We start from the raw sequence: 27,231 nt of genomic DNA, 5'->3' as shown, positions 1-27,231 counted from the left end.
GATCTCCCCTCCTCGGCCTCCCAAAGTGCTAGGATTACAGGCATGAGCCACAATGCCTGGCCTGAGTAGTTCTGATTTATTTGTATTGGTTCTCGAATCTCTTTTGGATTTAAATGAGATTCTTTAAAATAAATGTTTTGAATTATCTGAGATTTCAAATATATCATGTTGTTTAGATTCTATTGCTGGAGAGCTAAGGTGATATCTGGGGTCTTATAATTCTGCTTTTTCATACTTCCAGAATTGCTTATCTGCTTGCTTTTCATTGGCTAACTATCTCTTACTATTTTTGAACTTATTTTGATTTTAATGAAAATTTCATTCCCTTTAGAATGTGAATATCATGCATATTGGGTGGGTCTTTTTACTGGGTCTTGGTTTACTCAGTGGCAAAGACTCGGTAATTGTTTCTCACCTATAGATGGTCATTAATTAGAGACTTTCTGAAATGATGGTTGTAAAATAATGTACTGGGCCTGTGAGCAGGCTCACTGCCTCCTGCAGGTCCTAGATAGTGGAGGCCTCAGGAAATGTTTCTCATTTGGGATGCATTTGTTTCAGTATATTTTATATTGGGTTGTAACTTTCCCCTTCACGTTAGTAGGTGGTCTTACAGGTTTGAGCTGACTGTGGCAGAAGCAGATGAGTACATGCTTGATATCTGTGCACAGGGAGAAGCTCTCCGTTGCCTCAGGCAATGGGTTGGTCTAAGAAATGCACAGTGACCTGAGTTATCTGCTGAGCTCCTGAGAGGGTGACAAACATGAGCCACTCAGCCTGGCAAGCAAAAGCACCAGCCTTGATGGAAATGGCCAGGTGAGGGGCATCTACTCAGTGTGATTTATTTTGTTATTAATAGTTTTAGTATTGTGCCTTTTCCAAATTCCAGCTTTAGTAGTAACATACTGAGTATGTGAGCAGGCCCGTGGTCTTTTGCGGAGCTGGAATCACAGAAGTATTGAGAAGCTAATCTCATTTTCACCTGCTGTACACTGGTGGTAGCGGCTTTGTATTAGGTCATGCAGTTTGAACACCAGGCCAGTAGGTGGCGCGTGCAGGTAAGAGCCGGCTATGGGGGCAGCAGAAGGATTTACGCTTTACCAGTGGTTAAAGTGGGAAATTTGTCACGTTCCAGATCTTAGAGAAAAGACTTTTAGTTGTTTCTCATTCATTATAATACTACCTGAAAGTCTCTGGAACACAACTTTTTATTATGTAGAGATGCGTTCTTTCTATACCCATTTTTATTTTTTTCCTGAGAGGATGTTGAGTTTCATCAAATGCTTTTTCAGCATCAATTGAAAAAATAATAATATTTGAATTAAAGATCTAAATGCAAAACCTAAGACTATAGAAACTCTGGATAATACCCTAGGCAATACAATTTAGTACATAAGAACTGGCAAAGACTTTATTCTGAAAATGATAGAAGCAATTTTAACAAAATCAAAAATTGACAAATGGAACCTAAGTAAACTAAAGAGCTTCTGCATAGCAAGATATACTATCAACAGAGTAAACAGGCAACCTCTAGAATGGGAAGTAAAGTATTTGCCACCTATACATCTGACAAAGGTCTAACATTTATAATATACACGGAATTAAACAAACATACAAGAAAGAAAAAGTGGTCAAAGGACATGAAAAGACACTTACAAAAAGACCTACATGTGGCCAAATAGCATAGGAAAACATGCTGAATATCACTATCTTTGGAGAAACACATATTAAAACTACAGTGACGTACCATCTCACATCAGTCAGAATGGCTAATCTTAAAAAAAGTAGTAACAGATGCTGGTAAGGTTGCAAGAAAAAGGGAACATTTATACACTTTTGGTGGGAATATAAATTAGTTCAACCATTGTGGAAAGCAGTGTGGTGATCCCTCCAATAACCTAAAACCGAAGTTTCACTTGACCCAACAATCCCACAGCCGGACAGACACCTAAAGGAATATAAACATGTAGGTTCACTGCAACACTATTCACAATAGCACACACATGGAATTTACCTAAATGCTCACAGTGGCAGGGACTGAAAATCCTCCATTAGCTGCCTGTCTGTAGCACTGAGTTGATTGACAATCTTCAGAGTCATCCATGAAGAAGAGTTCTGAGGTTCATCAGATACTTGTAGACACTCAGGTGAACCAAAGGAATTAACTGAATTGAGGGCTGCCAGCCAATTCCATGTCACTAAGAATAACTGCCATCTAAGTGTAAAGGTCTACATCACTCAGAATACCCTGCATGACAGGCTGATTCAAAAAAATCCAATCCCACGGAGGCTCCACAGCAACGCTTACAGTTCTTTCAAGGAAGAAATAATCTCCAAGTTAAGTGAGTCATTACAGATGTTCTGAGCTACGGTAAACATTGGATTAGGACCAGATTTGTCTGAGTTCAATGTAATTATTATACTCAGCTGCTGGTCCCATATGGCCTGAATATGGATAATTTAAATGAGCCTGGCTGTGTGATTTGTTATATGAAAATCTGAACTAAATAAACATAAAGAGCATGTCTGGACTAGCATGAGGCTGAGAGATCCTGGGAGCCCCCCCCCCCACCCCATACTCTTATCGCCCTTTCCTCCAGGAACATCTCGGTTCTCAGGGTGTGAATCCACTTAGATGCCTGCATGGCTGTATTACCAGGAGACCAAATCTCTGATAAAACACTGAGACCTTCTTCAGGCAGACAACCCGTTTTTACATCCTTATGTATGTGGGGAAAGGTAATCCATCCCCATTACAAGCCCATACCTACAGGCTTCCTTTATCATGAAAATAGCTACAATTAGCCAAAAGGGGCACATTTACAAAAATTTTCCTGTGATGTTCCATCGATAAAAGAGCAAAAATCAGCTTCACACCTGGAGACTTCCTGTATCGGGCACAGTCCAGAGAAAGAAGATCACCAGAGTATTAAGATTCATCTGTAAGAACTTGTAATGCTTCCGTGTTCCACACATTTACCACACATTCACCAGTTTAGTCAATACGGATTAAATATGAGAGTGTGGCAATGCACAAACTCTATCTGAGGAGGAAAATAGGATAAAAAAAAGTTCAGGAAAATAGAGCAATTTGAAGGCTCTGACAACAGCAACTTCAGCACCAAGGAAATGATTTCACCCTCACTGGCCTCAAATTTACTTTTCATGGCACGTCTGCAGGGTTCAAAAGTGAGACCAGGTGAATGCAATGTGCATGCAATTCCCAGGTGTCTACTTGTATTCTGTTTTCTTTACTTCTGTTTCCAGAAAGTAGACACATACCATCCTTAGTGCCAGTGTAGGGAGTGCTTTCCTTGACATGGATACCAGAAAAGAAAGGAAAAAAGTGGGCCGATTAATGTTAAAATTAGCCACAGTGTGTGTGTGTGTGTGTGTGTTATTTGAATACTAGAGTTGAGTTGGGCTTCTGTCCACGTGCAACTGCACCTGCAGGTATTCTCAGGTGCAATAATCAACTGCAGGACCCTAAAGAAAATAAGAATCCCCCACCAAATCCCTGAAGAGTTTTTGGGTTCACCATATGTCAAACGATTCAGTGCCTCTGGAGCTCCAGGAAAGGGTTCCCCAGTGATGCATGAGATCTTTTCTTTGGGTCTCCCTGTACAGTTCTCTGGGGTTCCTAAGGCCAATTCAGTATTTCAAATCATGGTGTGAGAAGCAGGTTGTGTCACGAAAGAAGAATTCTGAGCCAGGGCACAGCCACTTTATACCGGGCTAGAGACACTGGTAGGAATATACTCTCTAAGTTCAGACAGAAATGCTCCTGCTGGGTAGGAGCTGGGTTGCAGGGGGTGCTCAGGATAAACCCAGCACAGGTTCCCGCCCCAGAACAGGTGCACAGCAGACTGGGGAGGGGTTCCTCTCAGGGCCCCGGACTTCCTTTAAAAATATCTAATATAAGTATTTCACAAGGACTTCTGATGTTTGTATAAATATTCCATTCAATTGTGAGTATTTATCAAACTGGATATTGTAATGAGAACCACTTTCACAATGGGGATTTCAAACTCTGCTAGTTATCTTAATAGTAAGCAGCTGGAGGTCAGGAAGAGCTCCTTTCTTTCAAATCAGTGCAATTTTTGGACAAACACACTCATTCCCAAAATAACGCATTCACATATTAAGGTCTAGAAATGGTTCAAGTTGTCCCTGATTCATTCAAATGTGGATTCAAAGTGAGGTGCATGTCCTGGGGGAGCTTGTTCTCCAGTGGGGGAAGCTCTGTCAATACAGAGTTCAGGGATGTATAGGGGACACATGGCCTCTAAGAGGATTACGGCTTGAACTCTCAGCTTCTACAACTGTGTCGTCCATGTGTCATGTATTTGCTCTTTCTCATACTGGGTCAGGAATTGGGCTATTAAATAGCATCCTTCAAGAATATGCAAATCACTGAGGCTAATACAGATAACTCTGTGCCCTGAGAGCATCACCCAACAACCACACCCTCCTCGTGACCACACTCTACCATGGACAGGACCTACAGGATCCTCTTCTTGGTGTCAGCAGCAAAACTTAAGGGGCTCCCCAGTCCCAGGGCTGACAGAGAAACCAGGCGAGTCGAGTGAGACTTCCCGCGATCCTGTTTCCTCTTCACCGGTGCCGACTACCAGGTGCAGCTGGTGCAGTTTGGGCCTGAGGTGAAGCAGCCTGTGGCCTCAGTGAAGGTCTTCTGCAAGGCTTCTGGTTACAGCTTTACCACCTATGGTATGAATTGGGTGAGACAGGTCCCTGGAGAAGGGCTTGAGTGGCCAGTACACTCAAAATTCACCAAACTAAGGTCAAATGCCCAAGTTGCAATGCTGCAAACTCTAAGGTATGTTCATGGAATTCAATGAAGGAGAAAGTCTTTCAGACACAGGTGTACCTGACATGATAAATATGTGGGTGAGGACTCTGGGCTTGAGTGTCATTGTCCAGCCATGTTTCAGAAGCGTGACCTGTCAGGGAAGAACCAGAGTTCCTTGTGCTCTCAGAGGGGAGGGCTCACAGATGTCCTCTCTTGTTCCCAGGAAAGGCAATTGAACTAATCTTGATGATGAGACTATGCTCCTGTGCTGACCTATTATTGTTTTTGACTGAAATTGTCACTGTGATCCCCAATCTACATCTATTCACACAGAAGTGTATAAAGGTCAGGCCACATTCTCAGCATCACACATTGACACGATTGGAGATACGTCCCACTACCTTCTCCTGAGATGGCAGACAGAATCCCAAATTTCAAACGGTCACAAAAGGGAAGGTCTCAGATTTTTATTTTTTTTATGACGCACTTTCTGGGACAGACATATTCCCTCTAACCATGATGGATATTCTGAATTACAATAAACATGGCATGGATGTAGGCTTGAATAAATTCACTGTGACGAATATATTTAACTGCTGCCCTAATGTTTTGAATGGAGATTTGGCAATTTAGATAACCTGGATGTTTGGTTGGTTTCATATAAATCTTCACGGGTGGAACAGCATTGAACCTATTCCAAAATCTGTCTTCGATCCATAATCACACTCATCTCCCAGACCAGCTCCTTGAGCACATCTCCCTACCTGGAAGAAGAGGACTCTGGGCTTGGTGAGGGGAGGCCCCAGGAAGAGAACTGAGTTCTCAGAGGGCACAGCCAGCATCCTCCTCTCAGGGTGAGCCCCAAAGCCTGGGGCCTCCCTCATCCCTTTTCACCTCTCCATAACAAGGCACCACCCACATGCAAATCCTCACTTAGGCACCCACAGGAAACCACCACACAGTTCCTTAAATTCAGGGTCCAGCTCACATGGGAAATGCTCTCTGAGAGTCATGGACCTCCTGTGCAAGAACATGAAGCACCTGTGGTTCTTCCTCCTCCTGGTGGCAGCTCCCAGATGTGAGTGTCTTGGGGATGCAGATATGACGATATGGGAGGCTGTCTCTGATCCCAGAGCTCACCGTGGGTCTCTCTGTTCACAGGGGTCCTGTCCCAGGTGCAGCTGCAGGAGTCGGGCCCAGGACTGGTGAAGCCTTCGAAGACCCTGTCCCTCACCTGCGCTGTCTCTGGTTACTCCATCAGCAGTGGTTATGGCTGGGGCTGGATCCGCCAGCCCCCAGGGAAGGGGCTGGAGTGGATTGGGTATATCGGTGGTAGTAGTGGGAGCACCAACTACAACCCCTCCCTCAAGAGTCGAGTCACCATTTCAAAAGACACGTCCAAGAATCAGTTCTCCCTGAAGCTGAGCTCTGTGACCGCCGCGGACACGACGTGTATTACTGTGCCAGAAACACAGTGAGGGGAAGTGAGTGTGAGCCCAGACACAAACCTCCCTGCAGGGAGGCGGAGGGGGCGGGCGCAGGTGCCGCTCAGGACCAGCAGGGGGCGCGCGGGGCCCACAGAGCAGGAGGCCGGGTCAGGAGCAGGTGCAGGGAGGGCGGGGCTTCCTCATCTGCTCAGTGCTCTCCCTCCTCAGCAGCACCTCAGCTGTCCCCAGGGCTCCTCCTTCTTTATTATCTGTGGTTCTGCTTCCTCACATTCTTCTGCCAGAAAAGAAAGGAGGAAGGCACATTTTCCTCTTACAATTGAAGTTTCGCCGATTACTAGGAACTTTCCTACAAGTTCCTGCATGGTCCATTAGTCCTTAGTGATTAAAAATACATATATTCTAATGCTTCTCACCACCTCTTGGTTTGTGTCATCAACTGAATTGTGCCCTCTTTGAAATTCATATGCTGAAACCTTAAATTCAATGGATCTATATTGGAATTTTAATGATACAATTAAGGTTAAATATGTTCATAAGTGTGAGAACCTAATGCAATAGACGTGCTGTCTTTATAAGAAGAGGAAGAGACACCAGAGACCTCTCACTTTTCACGTGCACGCAGAGAAGAGGCCATGTGGGGACGCAGTGTATTAGAAGGTGCCCCAGTGCATGCCAGGAAGAAGCCGCACCAAGAACCAACCCTGCCAGCACCTTGATCTTTCAACATTTAGACTTCAGAATTGTAAGAAAATCAATATTTGTTGTTTAAGCCACCCACTCCGTGTTGTCTTCTTAGGAAGACCCAGACAGACTAATACCACATAACTCATAACTCTGTTAGCGCTGTCCCCTGGATGGAGAATCAGCCCCCTGAGGCTGGGCACATCTCTCAGATTTCTACATAAAGTAGGCAAAAAATAGTAGCTGTAATATAAAAACTTGTCATGTCCCTGTTGACCAATTTCTGGGCAAAGTGTTTTAATGAAGCCCTTGGGGCTTTGTCACAAAAGTTGTCTTTTATCTTTTCTTATGACCTAACTAATGGACAATGGGTACCAGCTGGATGGAGACTGACCACTGACCATCTTCTGCTGTCTCCTTAGTATGCCACAGAAAACCACACCAACATTACTCAATGTCTTCAACTTTCTAAATTTGCACTGAATGTATTGCTAAATGAGGAGCTACATGAGGTCTGAGTTTTGTTTCCTTCTTCCCAGTCTTCCTCAATTACCAAGGGCAGAAGACACTTTCAATGAAATTTGGCTGTCAATGCCCCCAACACCACATCACTTTTTAAAGTCCAGGAACTTTATTTGGGGGGATAGCGAAATACACTTTTAAATGGAAAGCCCTAAAGCACATACAACAGCTGAAGGAATGGCCACTGTGCACCTGAAGGCTGATGAGGCACATGGTGGGGTCCCTTCCTCCAAGATGTTCCTGGGTGTGTGATGGTTGGATGCCTCATGCATATGGAATTAAGGACTGAACTGAAGTAGAAACAAGGGACATATCCCATAGGAAAACAAGAAAAAAACAGATGAGCATCCGTGAAGACAGTTAATTAAATTTGTTGGGTTTAAGATGAATTTTTTTTCCAAAATTTTTAATGTTCTTATCTAAATATGAATCTTTTCAACAAACTGAGAATTAAAAGGAGAATGGAGTTAGAAGTTGAGAGAAAAAAGTCCTGAGAGAGTAGAAAGAAAATTCACACTAAAGTGTCACATGGCAGAGGCCAGAATGGAGCCGATGCAGCAATGTCATTATTCTGCAGACTTAGTTGAGACTCTTTGGTATTTAAGGCAGGCCCAGCGGTGAAGAACTCCTTTAGCTTTTGCTTCTCTGGGAAAGGTCTTACCTATCCTTTGTTTTACAAAAAGATTTACATGGTAAAGTTTCTTGGTTGGCAGAGTTTTGTTTGTTTTTCAGCTATTTGAATACAGTCATGGGCCACCTAACAATGTTTCAGTCAACAATAGACCACATATATGTTTGTGGCCACATAACATTGTAATACCATATTTTCATTAAGGGTGTTCCATATTTAGATGTGTTTAGATAGAGAGATACTTACCATGGCGTTTCAGTTCCCTGCAGTGTTTGGTGCAGTAACACTCTGTACAGGTGAGTTGTCTGGAAACATTGTGCTATTCCACATAGTCTATGTGTAATAGGATATTCCTTGTAGGTTTGTGTAAGTTCTCCCTATGATGTTTGCACAATGATGACATTGACTAGAAATATATTTCTCAGAAATAATCTCTATCACTAAACCATACATCATCGAATGTAATTCCTCTCCATTCTGACCTGAAAATCTTCTGCTGAGAAATCTGCTAAATCTGTTCTTTTTCTTTCTGTTTTCAAAAACCTTTACTTTAGCAATGTGGTTTCAAACTATCTCTGATTTTTCTCCTTTGGTTTACATTATTTGAAATGTATAGAGCTTCATGGATGTGGACGAATATTTGCTTCTCCAGATTTAGAAAGTTTCTATGCTACTCCTTTTTTAAAAAAACCTTTCTGCCTCTCTCGCTCTGTCTATCTCTGTGTGTCTCTCTCGGTCTCTCTCTCATTCTTCCTTCACTACCCCTTTTGTCTTATCTTTGCATAACTCCTCAATGCATAATTTCATTTTCAGTGTACTTCCTGACTCATGAGTCTTTAACTCTTTATTTCTTTCTTTGAAATTTTTCTTCTCTGTCTCTACTGTTTCAAATGATCTTTCTTTGAGTTTACTGTTTCTTCTATTACTTGATCTAGTCTGGTCTAAAATCCTCTGTTAAAAATTTTGTCTGACTTATAGTATTCTTCAGCATCAATATTTTTGTTTAGTCATCTTTTAAACTTTTTATCTCTATTAAAATTCTCTCATTGTTCTTGCCTGATGCCACTAGCTCATTGAACATGTTTCTAATATTTATTTTAAATTTTCTGCCAGGTAATCCATATGCTTCCTTTTCATTGATATCAGTTGCTGGATCTTTATGTTGTTCTTCTGTTTGGACCATGTTCCCCTCATCCTTCATTTTCCTTCACTGTCTTTGTTACTACCTGTTCATTATAACAAAAGCCACCATACACTCTTCAAAGACGAGGCTTATAGAGATCATCACACCAATCAGTCCAGGCAGTAATTTGGGTTTCTCAAAACTTCATAGTATACAAACTTCTGTCTCTGTTCTCAATGGTCCCCAGGTTTTAGAGGATGATAGATTTTGCCAGTAGTCACAGATAGGGGAGGTAGAAACTATTTACTCAAGCAGCCCCTAGAAAATTTGGACCACTGGATAAAGTTTTATTATTGATGAATGATTCATCAAAATAATGTTACTTCAGGCTTCTCTCAACCAGTCATTAAACATTGAAATTTTATCATTTCTTATTTGAATCTGGGGTTTATTCTTTGAGTATTTAGGTAAAATTACAAACTAGTTTAAATCTGCCTATTTGGCAAAATGGTCTACTGCCGAATTTCCATTTTCTGTGTTATCTCTTTTTGCATTTAAATCTAAGTCTGTATTAGACATGCATCCAGAATGTGGGAAAATGTCTTAAAGTTCCTTAATTTATTTAGTTTAATGGGGTTACCAGAAGATGTGAAAACCTCCTTTGTTTATCAAACACTGACTATTGGTCAATAGTTTTCTCTTTGATTTTTCTCTCTCCTCTCACATTATCTATAATAAGCAGTGAGAAATGAAGACACACCATCGACAGTTTGTTTAGACATCCCAACACCTAAAATTCTAACTGTCACTAATTCTAACTTCATCCAATGTAACATAAATAAGATAAACTCTATAACAAGGTACACATAGTTTCCAGTTCTAATACCACGTTTGTGACAGAAACAAAGCAGGTGTGCTCTCTGCGAGATGGTCATCTGAGGTCTGAGATGAGGGGTCACGCAGGTATTTTTATGATATTTAAGGGATTGGGCAACAACAGTGATAACAATTCTGATCATCACTGGCTCTTACCGGAAAGTTTACAAGTAAAGTTACTGCTGTTATTTCATTTTAACACCTGGTGAGAATGAAGCTCAGAGGAAGAGGTCACATCCTAGGTCATACAGTGAGGAGGAATGGAGCTGTGCTCTGCTCTCCACACTACGCACAAGATCCCAGGCACGGGCCCAGGTTCCGCTGACACGTGGCATCTAGAGGGCAGTTCTCAGAGGATGGTCTTAGCACACCTGATTCCTGGGGCAGGGTGCTTCCTTCTCTCAGTTGTGCACTTGCTCCTTCTGCCAGCTCTGAAATGACCACTTGCATTGCCATGAATTATTCATATTCTCTCCTTTATTATGGCAAAAAGCATATTTATTAAATTTTCATTTCATTTTCTCTGAAGCACACTGTGTTAGCAGAAAGGAACAAATCACTTTCCTTCACCTCCCACACAGCCAAAGATTCCTGAAGACAAAGCTGATGTGCTGTACTCATAGGTGGATTTCTGCTCCACGGAGGTGGCCTTGGTCTTCAAGTTTCAGCAATTCTGGGAAGCCAAGGACTCTCCATCTCCTCCTCCCTGCTCTGCAGCTCACCTGAGAACAGCTTTCTCATTGGAATATCATCCTTTTAAGGAATAAAAGTCCCTGCTTTAGGTTTGGGGGCCTGAGTCCACCTACTGGATCCAGCCCAGGACTGGAGATATTTTCCAGAACACAACATCATCTGAGACGTGTCCAGTCACACTGTTTTCCTTGCACAATTTCAGCTTCCTCAGAAGAAAATTAAAATTGCCGAGACTTTTTCATAAGCATTGTGACATGTCCTTTTTCTGTTTCCTTGCCTGTTCATTTATGTCCAACCAGGTGCCACATCTATGTAATCAGATTAGAATCCTCCCTCCAATTACACATGAAGAGGACCTTTGGTTGTACTTTTGGTCTTTGCTCCAAAATGTAAAGATTACAAAAGCCATCACCTCATTCTTACGTCAAGAGGTGTCTGCACATTCTGATCTTCAATACCTTCAGGATTTCATCAAAGGAATGAAATTCCAATCAAAAATTTCCCACTCCCAAAACGGGAGAGACAGGCATGTCCAGAATGACAGTTGGCTCTTGCTTTACTGGAACAGAACCTGCGGAAGAATATATATATACACACACACACACACACACGTACATATACACATACATACATACATACATATATGTACATACATATATACACATACATATATACGTATACATATATACATGCATATACATACATATATATATTTAAAAAAAGCTGTTGAGGGCACTTACATGGTAAGCACTATAGACGTCTGAAAGACAGATGTGGACTATGGTGAAGTGACAGTTCCAGAGTCCTCAGTCTTCTGGACTTTCCCTCCAGAAACCTCCAGATTCGAAAACATACAATCCAAATATGTTTCCTTTCGGTCAGAAGTGAGGAAGTTATAATTGCTGAAAAATATACCAAGAGCCTTCTCCAAAAGATCTTACAGGGAAGAACTTTTCCAGCACCTTGTCCTATGTGAAGAAAGGCAAATCTACCATTCCAGATCCCTCCCCCATTCTTCCATGATTATATGAAAATGTAAGTAAATAGTGCATAGACAGGTAAGATGTAAGCAAATAGCCAAGTAAGATGTAAGCAAGTAGTCCAGGTAAGATGTAAGCAAATAATCCAGGTAAGATGTAAGTAAATAGCCTAGGTAAGATGTAAACAAATAGTTAGTCCAGGTAAGATGTAAGCAAATCCAGGCAAATAGTCTAGGGAAGATGTAAGCAAATAGTCCAGGGACACTGAAACCACAAAAGGGAGTAAAGATGAAAGTTGAGCTTTTCCTGTGGAGACGCCTGGTCAAGGTCACAGCCACTGCAGAAACCTCACTGCAAGGCAAGGCGGGGCTGGAGGGGGCTCTCAGGAGCCACCAAGCACAGGTTCCAACCCCAGAGCAGGTGTACAGAAGGATGGGGAGGAAGTTTCCTCTCAGGTGTCTTCCTTTGTCAACAACAACAACAACAACAAAAACTATGTGTTCAAGATGTTGCTGATGTGCCTTCAAACATCCTGTTACATCAGAACCATTCATATAATTTAAGGCAATGAGAACTATTTTTTAAAGTGGGTTTCTAAGACTATAAATATCTTAATAGTGATGATATAAAGAATAGGAATAGTTTTACTAATTGAATGGATACAGAATTGTGGGAACCACTGTATTCCTGTGAATAAAAAGGTCAGATTTCAGTGTTCAGTAATGTTGCCTACATTGTGCATTTGACAGGGCAGTGATGGATCTGAGAGTGTGGCAGATACACAGACCCAGTGAGTCAGAAACCAATATGTAAAGATGAGGATCTATGAATATGAACTGAAAGTACATAAAAACTTCATGAAATTCTATTAAATGGAGTAGGAAATAAAACCAAGATTTATTCAAAACACAAATTCCTTGCCAATTTTTTTTGGAGTAGTGAATTCATAAAGAACTCCAAATATCTCTTCCATCTTTTGATTCCTATTGTCCGTGAGATGAGAAAATCAACTCTATTTATGCATCACAGGGCAAATCTGTAAATCAAGGGTGGTTCTGTTGAAGATCCTGGTGGATCAGGATGTCAGGCAGGTGCCGGAGACACTGTCTCAGGAGCGCCCAGATGATCTCAGAGGGACCTGCTGGACACTCACGTGGGACATCAGCACTCACTTTCTCAGAGTCAACGTGAGCTGTGGTTGATGCCTGATGGGACCAGGATGGGGTCAAAGCACCTGGTCAGTGTCATGAAGAGTGATGGTTCCAGAATCATCCATGTGGTCTCCATGCTAATCAAATGTGGGTTCACAGTGAGGAGCATGTCCTCTGGGTGCTTGCATTTCAGTGAAAGGATGTCTGGCCACAAAAAGTTTGTAAATGGAGTAGGGCATCCATTTCTTCAAGCAGGATTAGGGCTTGGACCATCAGAATCCCACTCGTGTAAGGCTGATGGTGCCATTCATCTACTGTTTCTTATCCTGAATCAGGGTCTTGAGTTATGAAATGCTCTGACTCATGAATATATGAATAACCTGAGATCCACGGAGGTAATTATGGATATGTCTCAGCCCTGAGAGCATCACCCAATAACCACATCCCTCTCCCAGAGAAGCCCCTGAGAGCACAGCTCCTCATTATGGACCAGACCTAGAGGATCCTCTTCTTGGTGGCTGCAGCTACAGGTAAGGGGTTACCAAGTCCCAGTGATGAAAAGGGGATTGAGTTCAGTCAAGTGGGCTTTCATCCATTCCTGTGTCCTCCCCACAGGTGCCCACTCCCAGGTGCAGCTGGTGCAGTCTGGGGCTGAGGTGAAGAAGTCTGGGTCCTCAGTGAAGGTCTCCTGGAAGGCTTCCAGATAATACACCTTTACCAGCTATGTTATGCACTGGGTGCGACAGAACTTTGGACAAGGGCTTGAGTGGATGGGATTTTAGTTATTTGAGAGATTTTTCAAATAGCATTTATTCCATAAGCAAATTTCAGAGATTGTAGAATGAATCAAATTAAGATATCTGATACAGAACTTCCTCTGAATCGATCTTTGTAAACATCAATTTCTGAATCAATGTTGTAAATATTTTGGAACACAAACACAAGTTCACATTTTAACTCTACTTTTATCTCTATTTTAAAAATGCCAAAAACTATCATTTTGTGCGTGTAACATTTTGAATTCCTACCATCAATGCATGATATTTCCTGTTTTTCCACATTCATACTGCCATTTATCCTCATGAGATTTGTGAGTTTTAACCATGCTAATAGGTGAGTAATTGTATCTAATTTTTCTTTAAATGCACATGTTCTTAATAAAAAAATCATATTTAACAATTTTTATATAATTTTTGGTGAGATGCCTCTCCCGATATTTGGTTGATTTTTAACTGCATTGTTTTCTTTTGATTAGTTGTAAGTTTACTTGCATATTGATTATAAAAGTCATTTAACAAATTTAAAAAGTTGGCCGGGGTGGGTGGCTCACAGCTGTAATCCCAGCACTTTGGGAGGCTGAGATGGGCGGATCACGAGGTTAGGAGATCGAGACCATCCTGGCTAACACAGTGAAACCCCGTCTCTACTAAAAATAAAATTAAATTGAAAATCAGCCAGGTGTAGTGGCGGGCGCCTGTAGTCTCAGCTACTCCAAAGGCTGAGGCAGGTGAATCGCATGAACCCAGGAGACGGAGCTTGCAGTGAACTGAGATCGCGCCACTGCACTCCAGCCTGGGCAACTGAGCAAGACTCTGTCTCCAAACAAACAAACAAACAAAACAAAACAAATGAAAAGGATTGATTTAACAAACATATGACTTGGAAGTATTTTCTCCCAGTCTGTGGTTGCCTTTTTCTCCCTTATCAGTGGATATTGAAGAAAAATGTTTGTGTGTGTGTGTGTGTTTAAACAAATTTAGACCAAAAAAAATTATTCATTCGTAGATCATGTATTTGGCATTATATGTGAAGTCTCACTATAAAATACACTATTCGTGATTTTTTTTTCCCGTGTCTCTAATCTCAGGCCACAATCAACTCGTGAGTGTTTAGCCTTCACCTATTGATTGGAGGACTATCCTCCTGAGATATTTGGAACACTTCTGTAAGGAGATGTGTTCTTCTTCCCATTGTTTGTTTATTTAATCATCTATTAATATCTGTATTGATTTATGGATGTCAATTCCATAGTCTGAAAAAGATCCATGCTACATTATTCATTTTATTGTTCAAATCGCCACAGCTTTATTAGGTGCTGGGCGCTGATTTAGTTTGCATCCTGCATCCTTACAGCACAGCTCATCCTTTTGTTTTTGAACACTTCCCTGTTTCCTGGATATTATAATAAATTCTAAGCTCATTTTCCATATTATCTTTTTCATACATAGAATTAGCCATTTTTATAAAGAGTGCTTGTTTCTGATTTTAAAGTATAATATTACAATAAAATATTGTGATACTGGGTATGTGTGTTGTTAATGAGGTGTAAGTACTTCTGGGACCTCTCAATGAATTGGCCTAGTAAATGTGCATGTTTATATGAACCCATGTTTATGGACACTTCAAAACTGTTTATGTATCTAATCTTCTGTAACTTGATTACATTAAAAATGAGAAGACACTGGACTCTCCACCCAACTATGCTACCACATGGACCTTTCTAGTCTTCCTTCCTTGACTGTCTATAACCACCCACTGCAAAGTGAGGAACCCCATCCCACCATATGCCATTTTATTACTTAGCTGCACAATTTCAGGACACATGCAGAGCAGCATCAGAAATGTAATGTTGTACCATTGTAGGAAACATGTTTATCTATTAGAATAGAGTGCTTATGTGTGGTTTGTTTACAATTAAAACTTACAGAATCTCCTCATTTTCAAAGTTACTTATGTCAGCAACTTCATTTTCCACTTTCTTCTGTGAAGTCATTTCAATTACACGATATCGTTTCATTTGTTTGAAATTCTGTAAAAGCCAAAACTATAGTCAAGTAAACAGGATATTCCAGGAATTTAGAGGGTGGGTGTAAAATAAGTAAAACAGGCTCTGTTTAAGAAGAGTAAGAATATTCTAGTGATATGCAATGGTTGAGACGTGACACAATTAATTTGTCTAAGCTCATAATTTTGTGATGGGAAATATAAACCTAAATATATACAATGAAAATATATTTAGCAGTTCATTAACCTCTGGATTAAATGCATACTCTATAAAATTATCTAATAAGGTATTTGGGACCATGGGAATGTTACGAGATACATGCAGCAAAGAATGAAGTGATTTTCCTGACTTGCATATATGATGTTTCCATTCAATGAAGACCTTTAATTAAGACGAAATCTACTTTCTATGTGGCCCAGACTTTTTCTTCCTGACAAGCAAACAACCCAGAACATTCTTTTCTTTCTTTGAGAAAAGTTTTCCCCAAACTTCAGCTCAGTTCAGACATACACTGTCCCTGAATGGACATTTACCCTCAGATGGGTACACACACCTGTCAATGTGTGGGCTCTTCTGTCAGAAAAACACACCTTTCCTCATGTGGATTCTTCCCTCAGACAAACCCACATGTCCCCACATGGACTCTTTCCTCAGACCACCACATATGTCCTTACAATTACTCAGGAAACAGACATTTCCTCATGTGGACTCTTGTCTCAGACAAACACGTCTCCTTGTGAACTCTTCACTCAGATAAGTACACACATTTCCACATTGACTGTTTGCTGACATAAGAACATATATCCAATGTTGAATAATTTTGTGGCAAAATGATACCAAGATAATTATAATTATAAAACTCCTTCCAGACAAGATGTAGATACACATTTTTTTTTTTTCATTTTAACTTAACTTTGCCTCATTGTCAGGAACAGTGGTTTCCAACTCTAAATGTACTGATCACAGACAGATGCCTGTTTTCTCTGGAAACATATTTCTTATGTTCTTACTGGTCTTATTTGTTGATAATGTTTGCTGCTATGAAGATACCTGGACAGTGTCCACATTAGAGACTGAGAAAGAGCGATGAGCAGATTAACCCTGTGCATCCAGACCCAAGAATCCTTTGACCCTGCCATCTCTGAAATGTAGACACAGAGGATGGATGAGCAATGCTGAGCGGTGCACCCATGACCACAAAAAGAAATACATGGAAATGTGTCCCCTCCCCTCCTTATGAAAGACAACTCATCCCCTGTTCCTTCAGGCCCTGGTGAGGAGCCACTCCATGTCTGTGCCCTTCCTCAGTGTCCTCACCATGGGGTCTGCACTGATCTGGGCTTCCCTTCTCATCACCCTCAATATTAGTGTCCCTTGTGAATCAGGTCCAGCTATGGCTGCTCCACACGGGGCTGTTCTCAGTCTGTTCCTTCTGTGTTTGCAGAAGACCTGTGTGAAGCTCACTGGTGGAGTCTGAGGTGGAAAAATTGTACAGCCCAGTGGTTCACTGAGCCTCTCCTGCAAACACTCTGGATTCACCTTCACTGACTGCAGCATCAGCGTGGTCCAGCAGGCTCCATGACCAGGGCTGGTGTGGGTGGCAAGAGGAAGAAATTCAAGAGGAAGTTTTTACGTGCACTCTTACGTGCACGGTCTGACTGACATCTTTACTTCTGTTATCACGTTTGTTCTGTAAATCACAACGAATAGTGTATTCTTCATCTATTATACATTTGTTAAGTCTTTTTTGGTGTCTTTCAAAAAAACTGGTAACTTTATCCTATGTAATACCTGTTAAGTCCTAAAAGTGTTTTTTGATGTCTACTTTGTCTGAAATTTACACAGCTACTATAGCTTTCTTTTGGTTCATATTTTCATAATCCATGTTTTCTCATCTTTATCTTTTCTATTTGTGAATATGTAGGATAACTTTCTTGTACAAAGCTAACAGTTGGGTCTTGCTTTTTTTAAGCAACTATAACAAATTCTATTTTAAAACTAATATTATTTTTTCTTTTAGTTTTGTTTAAATTAGCATTTTATGATGTTTATTTCTCTATTAACAGATTATATAATTCACATTTTATAAATATGGTATTGATTACCATAACTTTTACAATAAGAATTGTATATAATAAGATTATAATGTAAATACTGTGATGGCCTTGATCTGAAGTACAGAGATAGTGTAACTGTGTACTTTGAATTCCTCCTTCCAACTGGTCAGTTTGCACTTATATATTCTATAAAATATAATATGTAATTTTGCATCACTTTATACCCATACATTATAACAATTACAAAGATAAAAATTACAATTCATCTTGATGTTCCCTTTTTTTTACAATCTTAATTTCTTTGTATAGATCTATGTTTTTAGTGCATATCACATGGTTATTAGCAGATAAACTTTGTAAAATGTGCCCTGAAATATGAATGTGTTGACAAATTGTCTCAAGATCTTTTTTTTAAATGATATAATTTTACTTGCCTTTCACTTTTAATGAAATTGTAATGTATGTAGAATTCCAGTTTGCATTTCCCTTGTTACTTATTTTCTTGTATTTATTTTCTTCCTGGAGACAATCACATATTACATTCTGCTGGGCCTTCATTAACCACATTTCTGTGAATCCAGTCAGGGCTGGGTTTCAAGTGTATGGTTACCCCAGCTAAGGGAGTTGAAGTCAGCTTCTACTGTTCACAAAAACTTCAGATTCCTCTGGTGATACCTGCTTTTGTTTCCCTGTTTTGCTTTGGGTTTTCACATGTCATTCTTCCCAGAGAGAGCCTGTCTCTTTTAGTTGTGGCAGATGCATCCTGCTGACACATTTACTTGGTGATTGTTTGTGTGGTGAAGGGGCTTGGACACAGGGGCACATTCTCCAACCTTCTGACCTAGTCTCCTTCTTAGCTATGGGTGGTGAGACTGGCTCTGAAGCATGGCCTTACAAGCGTTCCTGTTCCTTCCCTTTGCCAAGTGTCAGAGTGTCTCTTCCCAGTCGCAGTGGTTGTCAGTGTCCTCAGCTTCTGACCCACTGTCCTTACCCCACAGATTCAGGATTTCATTCTGCAGGAAAGAGATGGGAGGTGTTTCTGGGTAGAGTTTCCTTGGTGTCCTCTGTTTCCTTGTGTTCTAGTTGATTCTACCAGTGTCCACAGGACACAAGATTTAATAAATGTCTCCTTCATACAGTGAAGGGGGACTCAGCATTGAACAGAGCTGCTGTTCTTCCTCCCTAGTCCACACCACAGGACAGCAGGTAGGTGAGTTGTCTGGGGATTTCCTCAATTCTGTAGGAAAAGCCTTGAAGTGCCCAGAGTTTCACATTCTCACACCATTAGCACGCATGTCCTCAAGCAACTCATTAAACTTTTCCAGGTTAGATTTTTCCATCTTAAATACCAGGCCATGAGTGGCACCTGACCCAGGTACTGTAATAGATGGACTCAAGGTCTCTCTGCAGGCCCATATTTTCTCAGATTTCAGGGGGATTTTTTTCTCTGTGACATCAACTCAGATATGTTGAAGGGTTTATTTTTTGTAGTCGTTCAAGTTTTTTGTTAATGAGGTCAGAATAAGATCATCGTTTTCTCATTTATTCCATTCCCATGCTTAGTATCTGCTTTCTAAACAAAATTCAGAAGCTAAGACAACAAATCAAATACCCATTACTTGGTGCATTGTTAAACAATTTGAGAAATATTCATGTCTGAAATACAATGAACCGCTGAAATCAAGGCATGCCTCCTTCACATAAGAACATGGGGACATTATCAAATAATTGTGCTGAGTGAAGGAAGCTAAAGAATTCACAGGAAATTTCATGTTACATAATTTGTATAAAATTAACATGGAGATCTAAATTTTTCTGAGAATAGGGTGGTGAGAATAACAAGGTGGTGAAATAAAATTACAGAGAAGTGAAAGAAAAAATAAGAGGGCTAATTCAATTGCTAACAACATGATCGAAGTGCGGATTCAATGACTGCACACATATATCAACATTTTCCAAATGCTGCACTGTCAATTTGATTTCATTATTGATGGATGTTTTGAATAAAGCAGCAACAAAAATGAATATATTTGCTGAGAAATAACAAGAGATGAATATTGACACTTGAATTATCACAGACTCCTGAAAATACACCCATGGGAACACTGATTGCATATTTCAGGAAAACACTAGAAAAAGCAAAATTACATAAAGTTGTTATGACAGGTGAGACATCCTGAAAACCTCTCTAGACATATCCCACACTGCCCTGGAGTTGTCTCATAGGAGCAGTCTCCTCCAGTGTTTGGAGGCACAGACAGAGATAATAGGGCTAACTCTGGCCAGATGTGTGTTATCAGACACATTGCACAACTGCTCTGTTCTGTGTGTAATTTATCTTCTCTAAAAATGTAACATTGACACTTGCATTAAATATATTCTGCAAATATGTAACAATTAAATAAGCTGATGTGTGCTAAATGATTATCAAGGCACAATCACATAATCTGAAGCTGTATTTTCCAGAGAGGTAGGATTACCCCCAGTGTTTTCCAGGACACACTCATCTGCTCTGGGCACTGCCTTCTCCTCAGTTGTCCCACCCCTGAGCTTGCTATATAGCAGGAGACATGCAAATAGGGCCCTCCCTCTACTGATAAAAACCAGGACAGCTCTGACCCTGCAGCTCTGAGAGAGGAGCCCAGCCCCAGAATTCCCAGGTGTTTTCATTCAGTGATCAGCACCAAACACAGAGGATTCACCATGGATTTTGTGCTGAGATGGGTTTTGCTTGTTGCTATTTTGAAAGGCGATTTATGGAAAATGAGAGATGTTGAGTGTGAGGGGACATGAGTGAAAGAAACAGTGGATATGTGCGGCAGTTTCTGACCAGGGTGTCTGTGTTTGCAGGTGTCCAGTGTGAGGTGCAGCTGGTGGAGTATGGGGGAGGCTTGGCAAAGCCTGGTGGGGGTCCCTGAGACTCTCCTGTGCAGGCTCTCAATTCACCTTCAGTAGCTGCTACATGAACTGTGTCCACCAGGCTCCAGGAATGGCCTGGAGTGGGTTGGACAAGTTAATCCTAAGGGTGGTAGTACATATCTCACAGACTCCGGAAGGGCCGATTCACCATCTCCAGAGAAAATGCCAAGAACACGCTTCATCTGCAAATGAACAGCCTGAAAACCAAGGACACAGCCTTGTATTGTACCAGAGACACAGTGAGGGGAGTACAGTGTGAGCCCAGACACAAACCTCCCTGCAGGGCCATGCAGGGAGGTTTCCTTTCTCAGGTGCAAGAGGCAGGCTTGTTTTTGCAGGACTCTGGAGTCTTATTAGGTTGCGATATTTTACTATGGTTATTTGTCATGAATTTTTTTATTGAGAATTGTGTTTTAGTATTTTTTAAATTTATATGTAAGGGTATTTTTTAAAAATACACACCTTCAAGGAATAATTCTTCCTAATAATTTGCACTTGTTCTTTTAGAATTCTGTTAACATCTGTTGATATCAGCTATTACGTAGCTATAGAGACATTAATTTATATCTATAGACATATGTGTAAATACACAGTTATGCATACATGTGTAGTCTTTGTATTTATTGTAATAACAGAAAATATATAAAATAATTATAGAATATGTCCTAAAGAATGAAGCTCAATGATTAACTTAATATAAATTATAGTAATCCATAACTCCTTTTGATCATTCTCTATAGTTTACATAAATTGATGTCTATTTGTAAGCTTAAACATAGTGTATTGGTCTTTTTGAAATAGCCAAGAACAAATTTCAAATGCCCCTGTCACACACACACACAAAAATAAGGATTTGAGACGATATATATGTCAACTAGCTCGATTCAATTATTCTGATTTGCAATCATAAATCATGACATAGCTTTATTCCCTATAAATATATACAATGAAAATGTCTCAATTTTCAATGAAGTTTTAACTACGTATTTTCTAATCCGTCCTAGGTCATTAATGTTTTCTCCCAGTCAGGATGCGATTAGATTATCCTGAGAAACTCATTTACCCTCCTGCCTCCTGAAGGCTTCAGGAAGCAGCTCCTAGATGGGCAGAAGCCGGCAAATGTGTGTGTCCACACAGGAACTAGAGCCTCTCTCGCGGATTAGGTCTCCTCCTCACGATTACAGGGCTCTTCAGTTTTCTTAACCAGGCTGTTGTACTAGATAAGCACAAAACAATTTCATTATGCTTTGCTTCAATTTTTCAAAACAACATAAAGGTAGTAATTTTAACAATAAACATATTACAAACTACTTATACATGAGACCTTCCTGTGCTTCAAGGTTTTTTCTCAGGACTTTGTATGTATTACATAATTTCCATTTTTTTTCTGAGATGGAATTCTGATGTCTCCTTATTACAGATTATTCTTTTAATTTAATTCTTAGAATGATTCTTTCCAGAGCCCCCGCCCGGCCCACCTGGCGGAATGGAGTGGCGCCAGAGCTGAGCCAGGCGCACAGGGGTCGCCACATGTGCTGCGCAGGGAGCGGATGCACAGCGGGCGGAGAGCGAGCACCAGAGGCCTGGTCGGAGAGGCTGCCTGAGCAGCGCCAGAGATGGCAGAACAGCCCATTTTCACCCCCCAGGGCAGGTCTTCCAGATTGACCCCAACACCAAGAACTGGATGCCTGCGAGCCACAGGCGGTCACCGTTTCCTGCTTCTATGATGTCACAAGGAACAGCTTTCGGATGGTTAGTGTGGACGGAGCCAAGGTGCCCATAAAGAGCACAATCGCACCAAGTATGACCTTCACCAACACGTCACAGACGTCTGGGCAGTGGGCCGACAGCAGAGCCAACATGGCGTTTGGTTTGGGGATTTCCACTGAGTAGCAGCTGACAAAGTTTGCAGAGAAATTCCGGGAGGTGGAAGAAGCTGCCAAGATAGGCAAAAATAAGACCCAGGAGAACATGGAGCCCTCGAGTGATCACCCCTGAGAACCCGGGCGTGGAGCCTCATCTTCTACTCCGGCATCCAGTGTCAACGGGACGGACGATGGAAAGGCCTCTCATGCCGCTGCAGCCGACCGGCACCTGCAGTCTGGGAACCACAAGCTGAAGGCGGCCTCGATGCAGGGCGCTGCCCACGGGAAGAGGCGGGAGATGGAGCTGCAGGCCCGGCGGGAGAGCGACGCCCGGCTGCCCACGGCGCTGCAGGAGTCGGCGGCCAGCGCGGAGCAGAGGAAGAGGCCGTGAGATCCACAGAGAGAAGGAGAAGAACACGCAGCTGAGGAGGAGGATGGAGGAGCTGGAGGCCGAGCTCCGAGAAAAGGAGGCAGAGCTGGAAGATCTCCGGAAACAAAGTGAACTCACACCTCAGCTCAGGTCAGAGCGCGACGGCGTCTCTGAGAAGATGGAAGCGGCAGAGAGAGGATCAAAACCAGGAAGACAAAGCGCGTTCCCTAAATACAGAGGCTGAGGAGAGCAAATCCCGACAGCGCCACCTGGAGGTGGAGGTGAAGAGCTTCCTGGAGGTGCTGGACCGGAAGATCCACGACCTGCATGACTTCTGCCCAGGCCTCTCAAGCTGGCCACTGACAACTAGGGCTGTCCGAGGTCGGGGTCCCCCACCATGAGTCCCAAGCGTGTGTGTGAGACCAGATGGCGCTAGGACGTTCCCTGTGTGCGTTGCTTCTGTAAATGCAGGTGCAGTTTGTCGTGTCTCCAAACCAGTTGTGCCGTCCACTCACTCCTTTCCAGAATAGAAATCTCCTCTCACTTCTCTGGCCTTGTGGGCGTGTGGACAACTGAAAGATTCTGACTCAGGAATCCAGAACCAGGTCTACCTTCAACATTTACGCAGTCAGGCCAGGGATGTTTATATCTTTCATAAGGGCTGTTGCGACCATATGAACTGAAAAAAAGCACTTTGTCGTATACACAAAGTTCTAAAAATAATTGTTTTAATTATTATAGAAAAAGAAAATTAGGCCAAGCTTGTTTCCTCTTAGATTTTCTTGTTTTATATTACTCTATCTATACATATGTATTTTATACATATATAATATATAAATATATGTGTATATATAAGTATATTATATATGCATATACAAACATATTATTTATTTATTAATTCTCTTAACTTTTATTTTAAGTTCAGGGGTATATGTGTAGGACGTACAGGTTTGTTACATAGATAAATTGTGTCATGGAGGTTTGTTGTACAGATTATTTCATCATCCAGTGAAATGGTTCAGCTGTGTCTCCACCCAAATCTCAACTTGAATTCCCACGTGTAGTGGGAGGAACCTGATGGAGGTAATTGAATCAAGGGGGCAGTCCTTTCCCATGCTGTTCTCATGATAGTTAATAAGTCTCATGAGATGTGCTGGTTTTGTAACAAGGAGTTTCTCTGCACAAGTTCTCTCTTTGCCTGCTGCTATCCATATAAGATGTGACTTAGTCCTACTTCCCTTATGCCATGAATGTAAGGCCTCCGTAGCCATGTGGAACTGTGAGTCCAATAAACCTTTCGATAAATTACCCTGTCTCAGATATGTCTTCATTAGCAAAGTGAGAAAAGACTAATACAGTAATTGGTACCAGTAGATGACTCACTGCTGTAGATACCTGAAAATGTGGAAGTGGCTTGGAGACTGGTTCACAGACAGGGGTTGAAATAGTTTGGAGTGCTCAGAAGAAGACAGAATAGGTAGTAAAGTTTGGAAAGACTTGGTGAATGGCTTTGCCCAAAATGCTGATAGGGATATGAACAATTAAGTCCAGGCTGGGATGGTCTCAGTTGGGGATGAGGAAATTATTGGGAACTGGAGCAAAGATGACTCTTATGTATGAGCAAAAAGACTGGTAGCATTTTGCCCCTGCCCTAGAGATTTGTGGAAATTTAAACTTGAAAGAGATGATTTAGGGTATCTGGTGGAAGAAATTTCTAAGCAGCAAAGCATTCCTGAGGTGACCTGGGTGCTGTTAAAGGCATTCAGTTTTATAAGGAAAGCAGACCATAAAAACTTGAAAAATTTACAGCCTGACAATGAGATAAAAAAGAAAATCCTGCATGAGTTACCAGGAAACAAATGTTAATCTTCAAGACAATGGGGAAAATGTCTCCAGGGCATGTCAGCGGTCTTCACAGCAGCCCATCCCAGTAGAGCCCTAAAGGTCTAGCAGAAAAAAATTCTTATGGGAACCAAACCAAGGGCAATCCCAGCCTTAGCAGCCCTGGGACCTGAAGCCCTGCATCCCAGCAACTCCAGCAATGACTAAATGGGGCCAAGGTATATCTTGAGCTGTTGCTTCAGAGGGTGCAAACCCCAAGCCTTGGTAGCTTCCACGTGGTGTTTGGCCTGCGGGTGCATGGAATACAGGGATTGCAGTTTGGGAACCTCCACTTAGATTTCAGAGGATGTATGGAAATGCCTGGATGCCCAAGCAGAAGTTTGCTGCATGGGTGGGACCCTCAGGGAGAACCTCTGCTAGGGTAGTGTGGAAGGGAAATATAGGGTTTGAACCCTGCCACAGAGTCCCTACTAGGGAATGACCTAGCAGAGCTTCGAGAAGAGGGCCACCATCCTCCAGACCCCAGAATGATATATCCACCAACAGCTTGCATTCCGTGCCTGGAAAAGCTGCAGATACTCATCACCAGCCTGTAAAAGCAGCTGTGAGGCAGGCTGTACCCTGCAAAGCCACAGGGCCACAGCTACTCAAGACCATGGGAACCCACCTTTTGCATCAGCATGACCTGAATTTGGGACATGAAATCAAAAGAGATCATTTTGAAGCTTTAAGATTTGACTACCCTGCTGGATTTTGGACTTGCATGGGGTCTGTAGCTCCTTTGTTGTGGCCCATTTCTCCCATGTGGAATGGCTGTATTTACCCAATACCTACACCCCCATCGTATCTAGGAAGTAACTAACTTGCTTTTAATTTTTACAGGCTCATAGGAGGAAGAGACTTGTCATGTTTCAGATGAGACTTTGAACTGTGGACTTTCGAGTTAACACTGAAATGAGTTAAAACTTTAGGGGAACTGTTGGGAAGGCATGATTGGTTCTGAAATATGAGGACTTGAGATTTTGGAGGGGCCAGGGACATAATGATATGGTTTAGCTGTGTCCCCACCAAAATCTCATCTTGAATTCTGACACATTGTGGGAGGGACCCAGTGGGAGGTAATTTAACCATGGGGGCAGGTCTTTCCCTTGCTGTGCTCATCATGGTAAATAAGTCTCACGAAAACTGATGGTTTTATAAGGGGACATTTCCCAGCACATGCTCTCTGTTTGCCTGCTGCCATCCATGAAAAAATGACTTGCTCATCCTAGACCTCTGCCATGATTGTGAGGCCTCCCCAGCCATGTGGAACTGTGATTTCATTAAACCTTTTATTCTGTATAAATTTTCCAGTCTCAGGTATGTCTTTATGAGCTGTGTGAAAACAAACTACTACACCCAGTATTAATCTCAGTGCTTATTAGTAATTTTTAGTTATTTTTCCTCATTCTCTTTCTCCTCCCACCCTCCAGCCTCCAAGAGGCCCCAGTGTGTGTTGTTTCCCTCTGTGTCCATGTGTTCTCATCATTTAGCTCCCACTTATAAGTGAGAACATGTAGTATTTGGTTTTCTGTTCCTGTGTTAGTTTGCTGAGAATAATGGTCTCCAGCTCCATCTATGTCTCTGCAAAGGACATGATCTCATTCCTGTTTATGGCTACTTAGTAGTTCATGGTGTATGTGTCCCACCTGTCATAGCCTGGGAAGTTCTTGCAACTCTCCTATGCAGCCTCTGGATTCACCTTCAGTAACTACTGAATGAGGTGAGTCCACCAGGTTCCAGGAAAGGAGCTGAATTGAGTAGTAGATATAAAATATAATGGAAGTCAGATATGCTATGCACACTCTCTGAAGGGTAGACTCACTGTATCCAGATACAATATCGAGAACTTGCTATGAGAGTAAATGGCCGTGTATCACTGTATTTAAGAAACCAAGTGACGGGAAGTCAGTGTGAGACAAGACAAAATTTCCTGCAGAGAGGTGAGGAGGCTGGGCTGAAGGGGAAACTCAGCACCTAAATGAGACAGGGGCAGCCCTGGGACAGGTGCAGATGGAGGTCAAGGATTGCTTTTCTTCAGGTCTGTGGCTTCCTCTGCATCTAAAATACAAAATTACAGATAAAAATTATTTACCAAGTTTAAAAAATGCCATTTACCAAATACGTGATTTGCAAATGTGTTCTCCAAGTCTGTGGTTGTCTTTTCACTCCCTCATCAGTGTATACTGCAGAAACATTTATATTTATCTCTGTGTCTGTGTGTGTGCATGTGTGTGTAAATTTGGATAAAATAACATGTAAAGTTTTATTATTTCTTGAATCATGTTTTTACATCATGTCTGAAAACTCAGAATAAAATCCACTAACACTGAAAATATTTTCCATTCTCTAATCTCATGCCACAATTAACTAATGAGTATTTAAACTTCACTCACTTGATGAGAGGACTACCAACTTAAGTCATTTGGATTATTCTAT

At 41.6% G+C, this 27,231-nt stretch overlaps 1 long non-coding RNA gene, 1 pseudogene and 1 gene segment (V, D, J or C); all 3 read left to right on the top strand.

The window, feature by feature from the left end:
* LOC107126526 (uncharacterized) overlaps nt 1-27,231 on the top strand; it is a 444,698-nt gene that overhangs the window by 394,131 nt on the left and 23,336 nt on the right. The window lies entirely within an intron of this gene.
* LOC141407351 (immunoglobulin heavy variable 4-38-2-like) lies at nt 1,020-6,299 on the top strand. The segment is given in 4 exon segments: nt 1,020-1,058; nt 4,635-4,728; nt 5,787-5,888; nt 5,972-6,299. Coding segments are annotated over 4 exon segments (552 nt in total).
* On the top strand, nt 22,293-23,546 carry LOC135971613 (homer protein homolog 2 pseudogene; annotated as a pseudogene).

This window comes from Macaca fascicularis, chromosome 7, assembly GCF_037993035.2.
Source record: "Macaca fascicularis isolate 582-1 chromosome 7, T2T-MFA8v1.1".
Taxonomy (NCBI): domain Eukaryota; kingdom Metazoa; phylum Chordata; class Mammalia; order Primates; family Cercopithecidae; genus Macaca; species Macaca fascicularis.
This window is presented reverse-complemented; position numbering and strand designations above follow the sequence as displayed.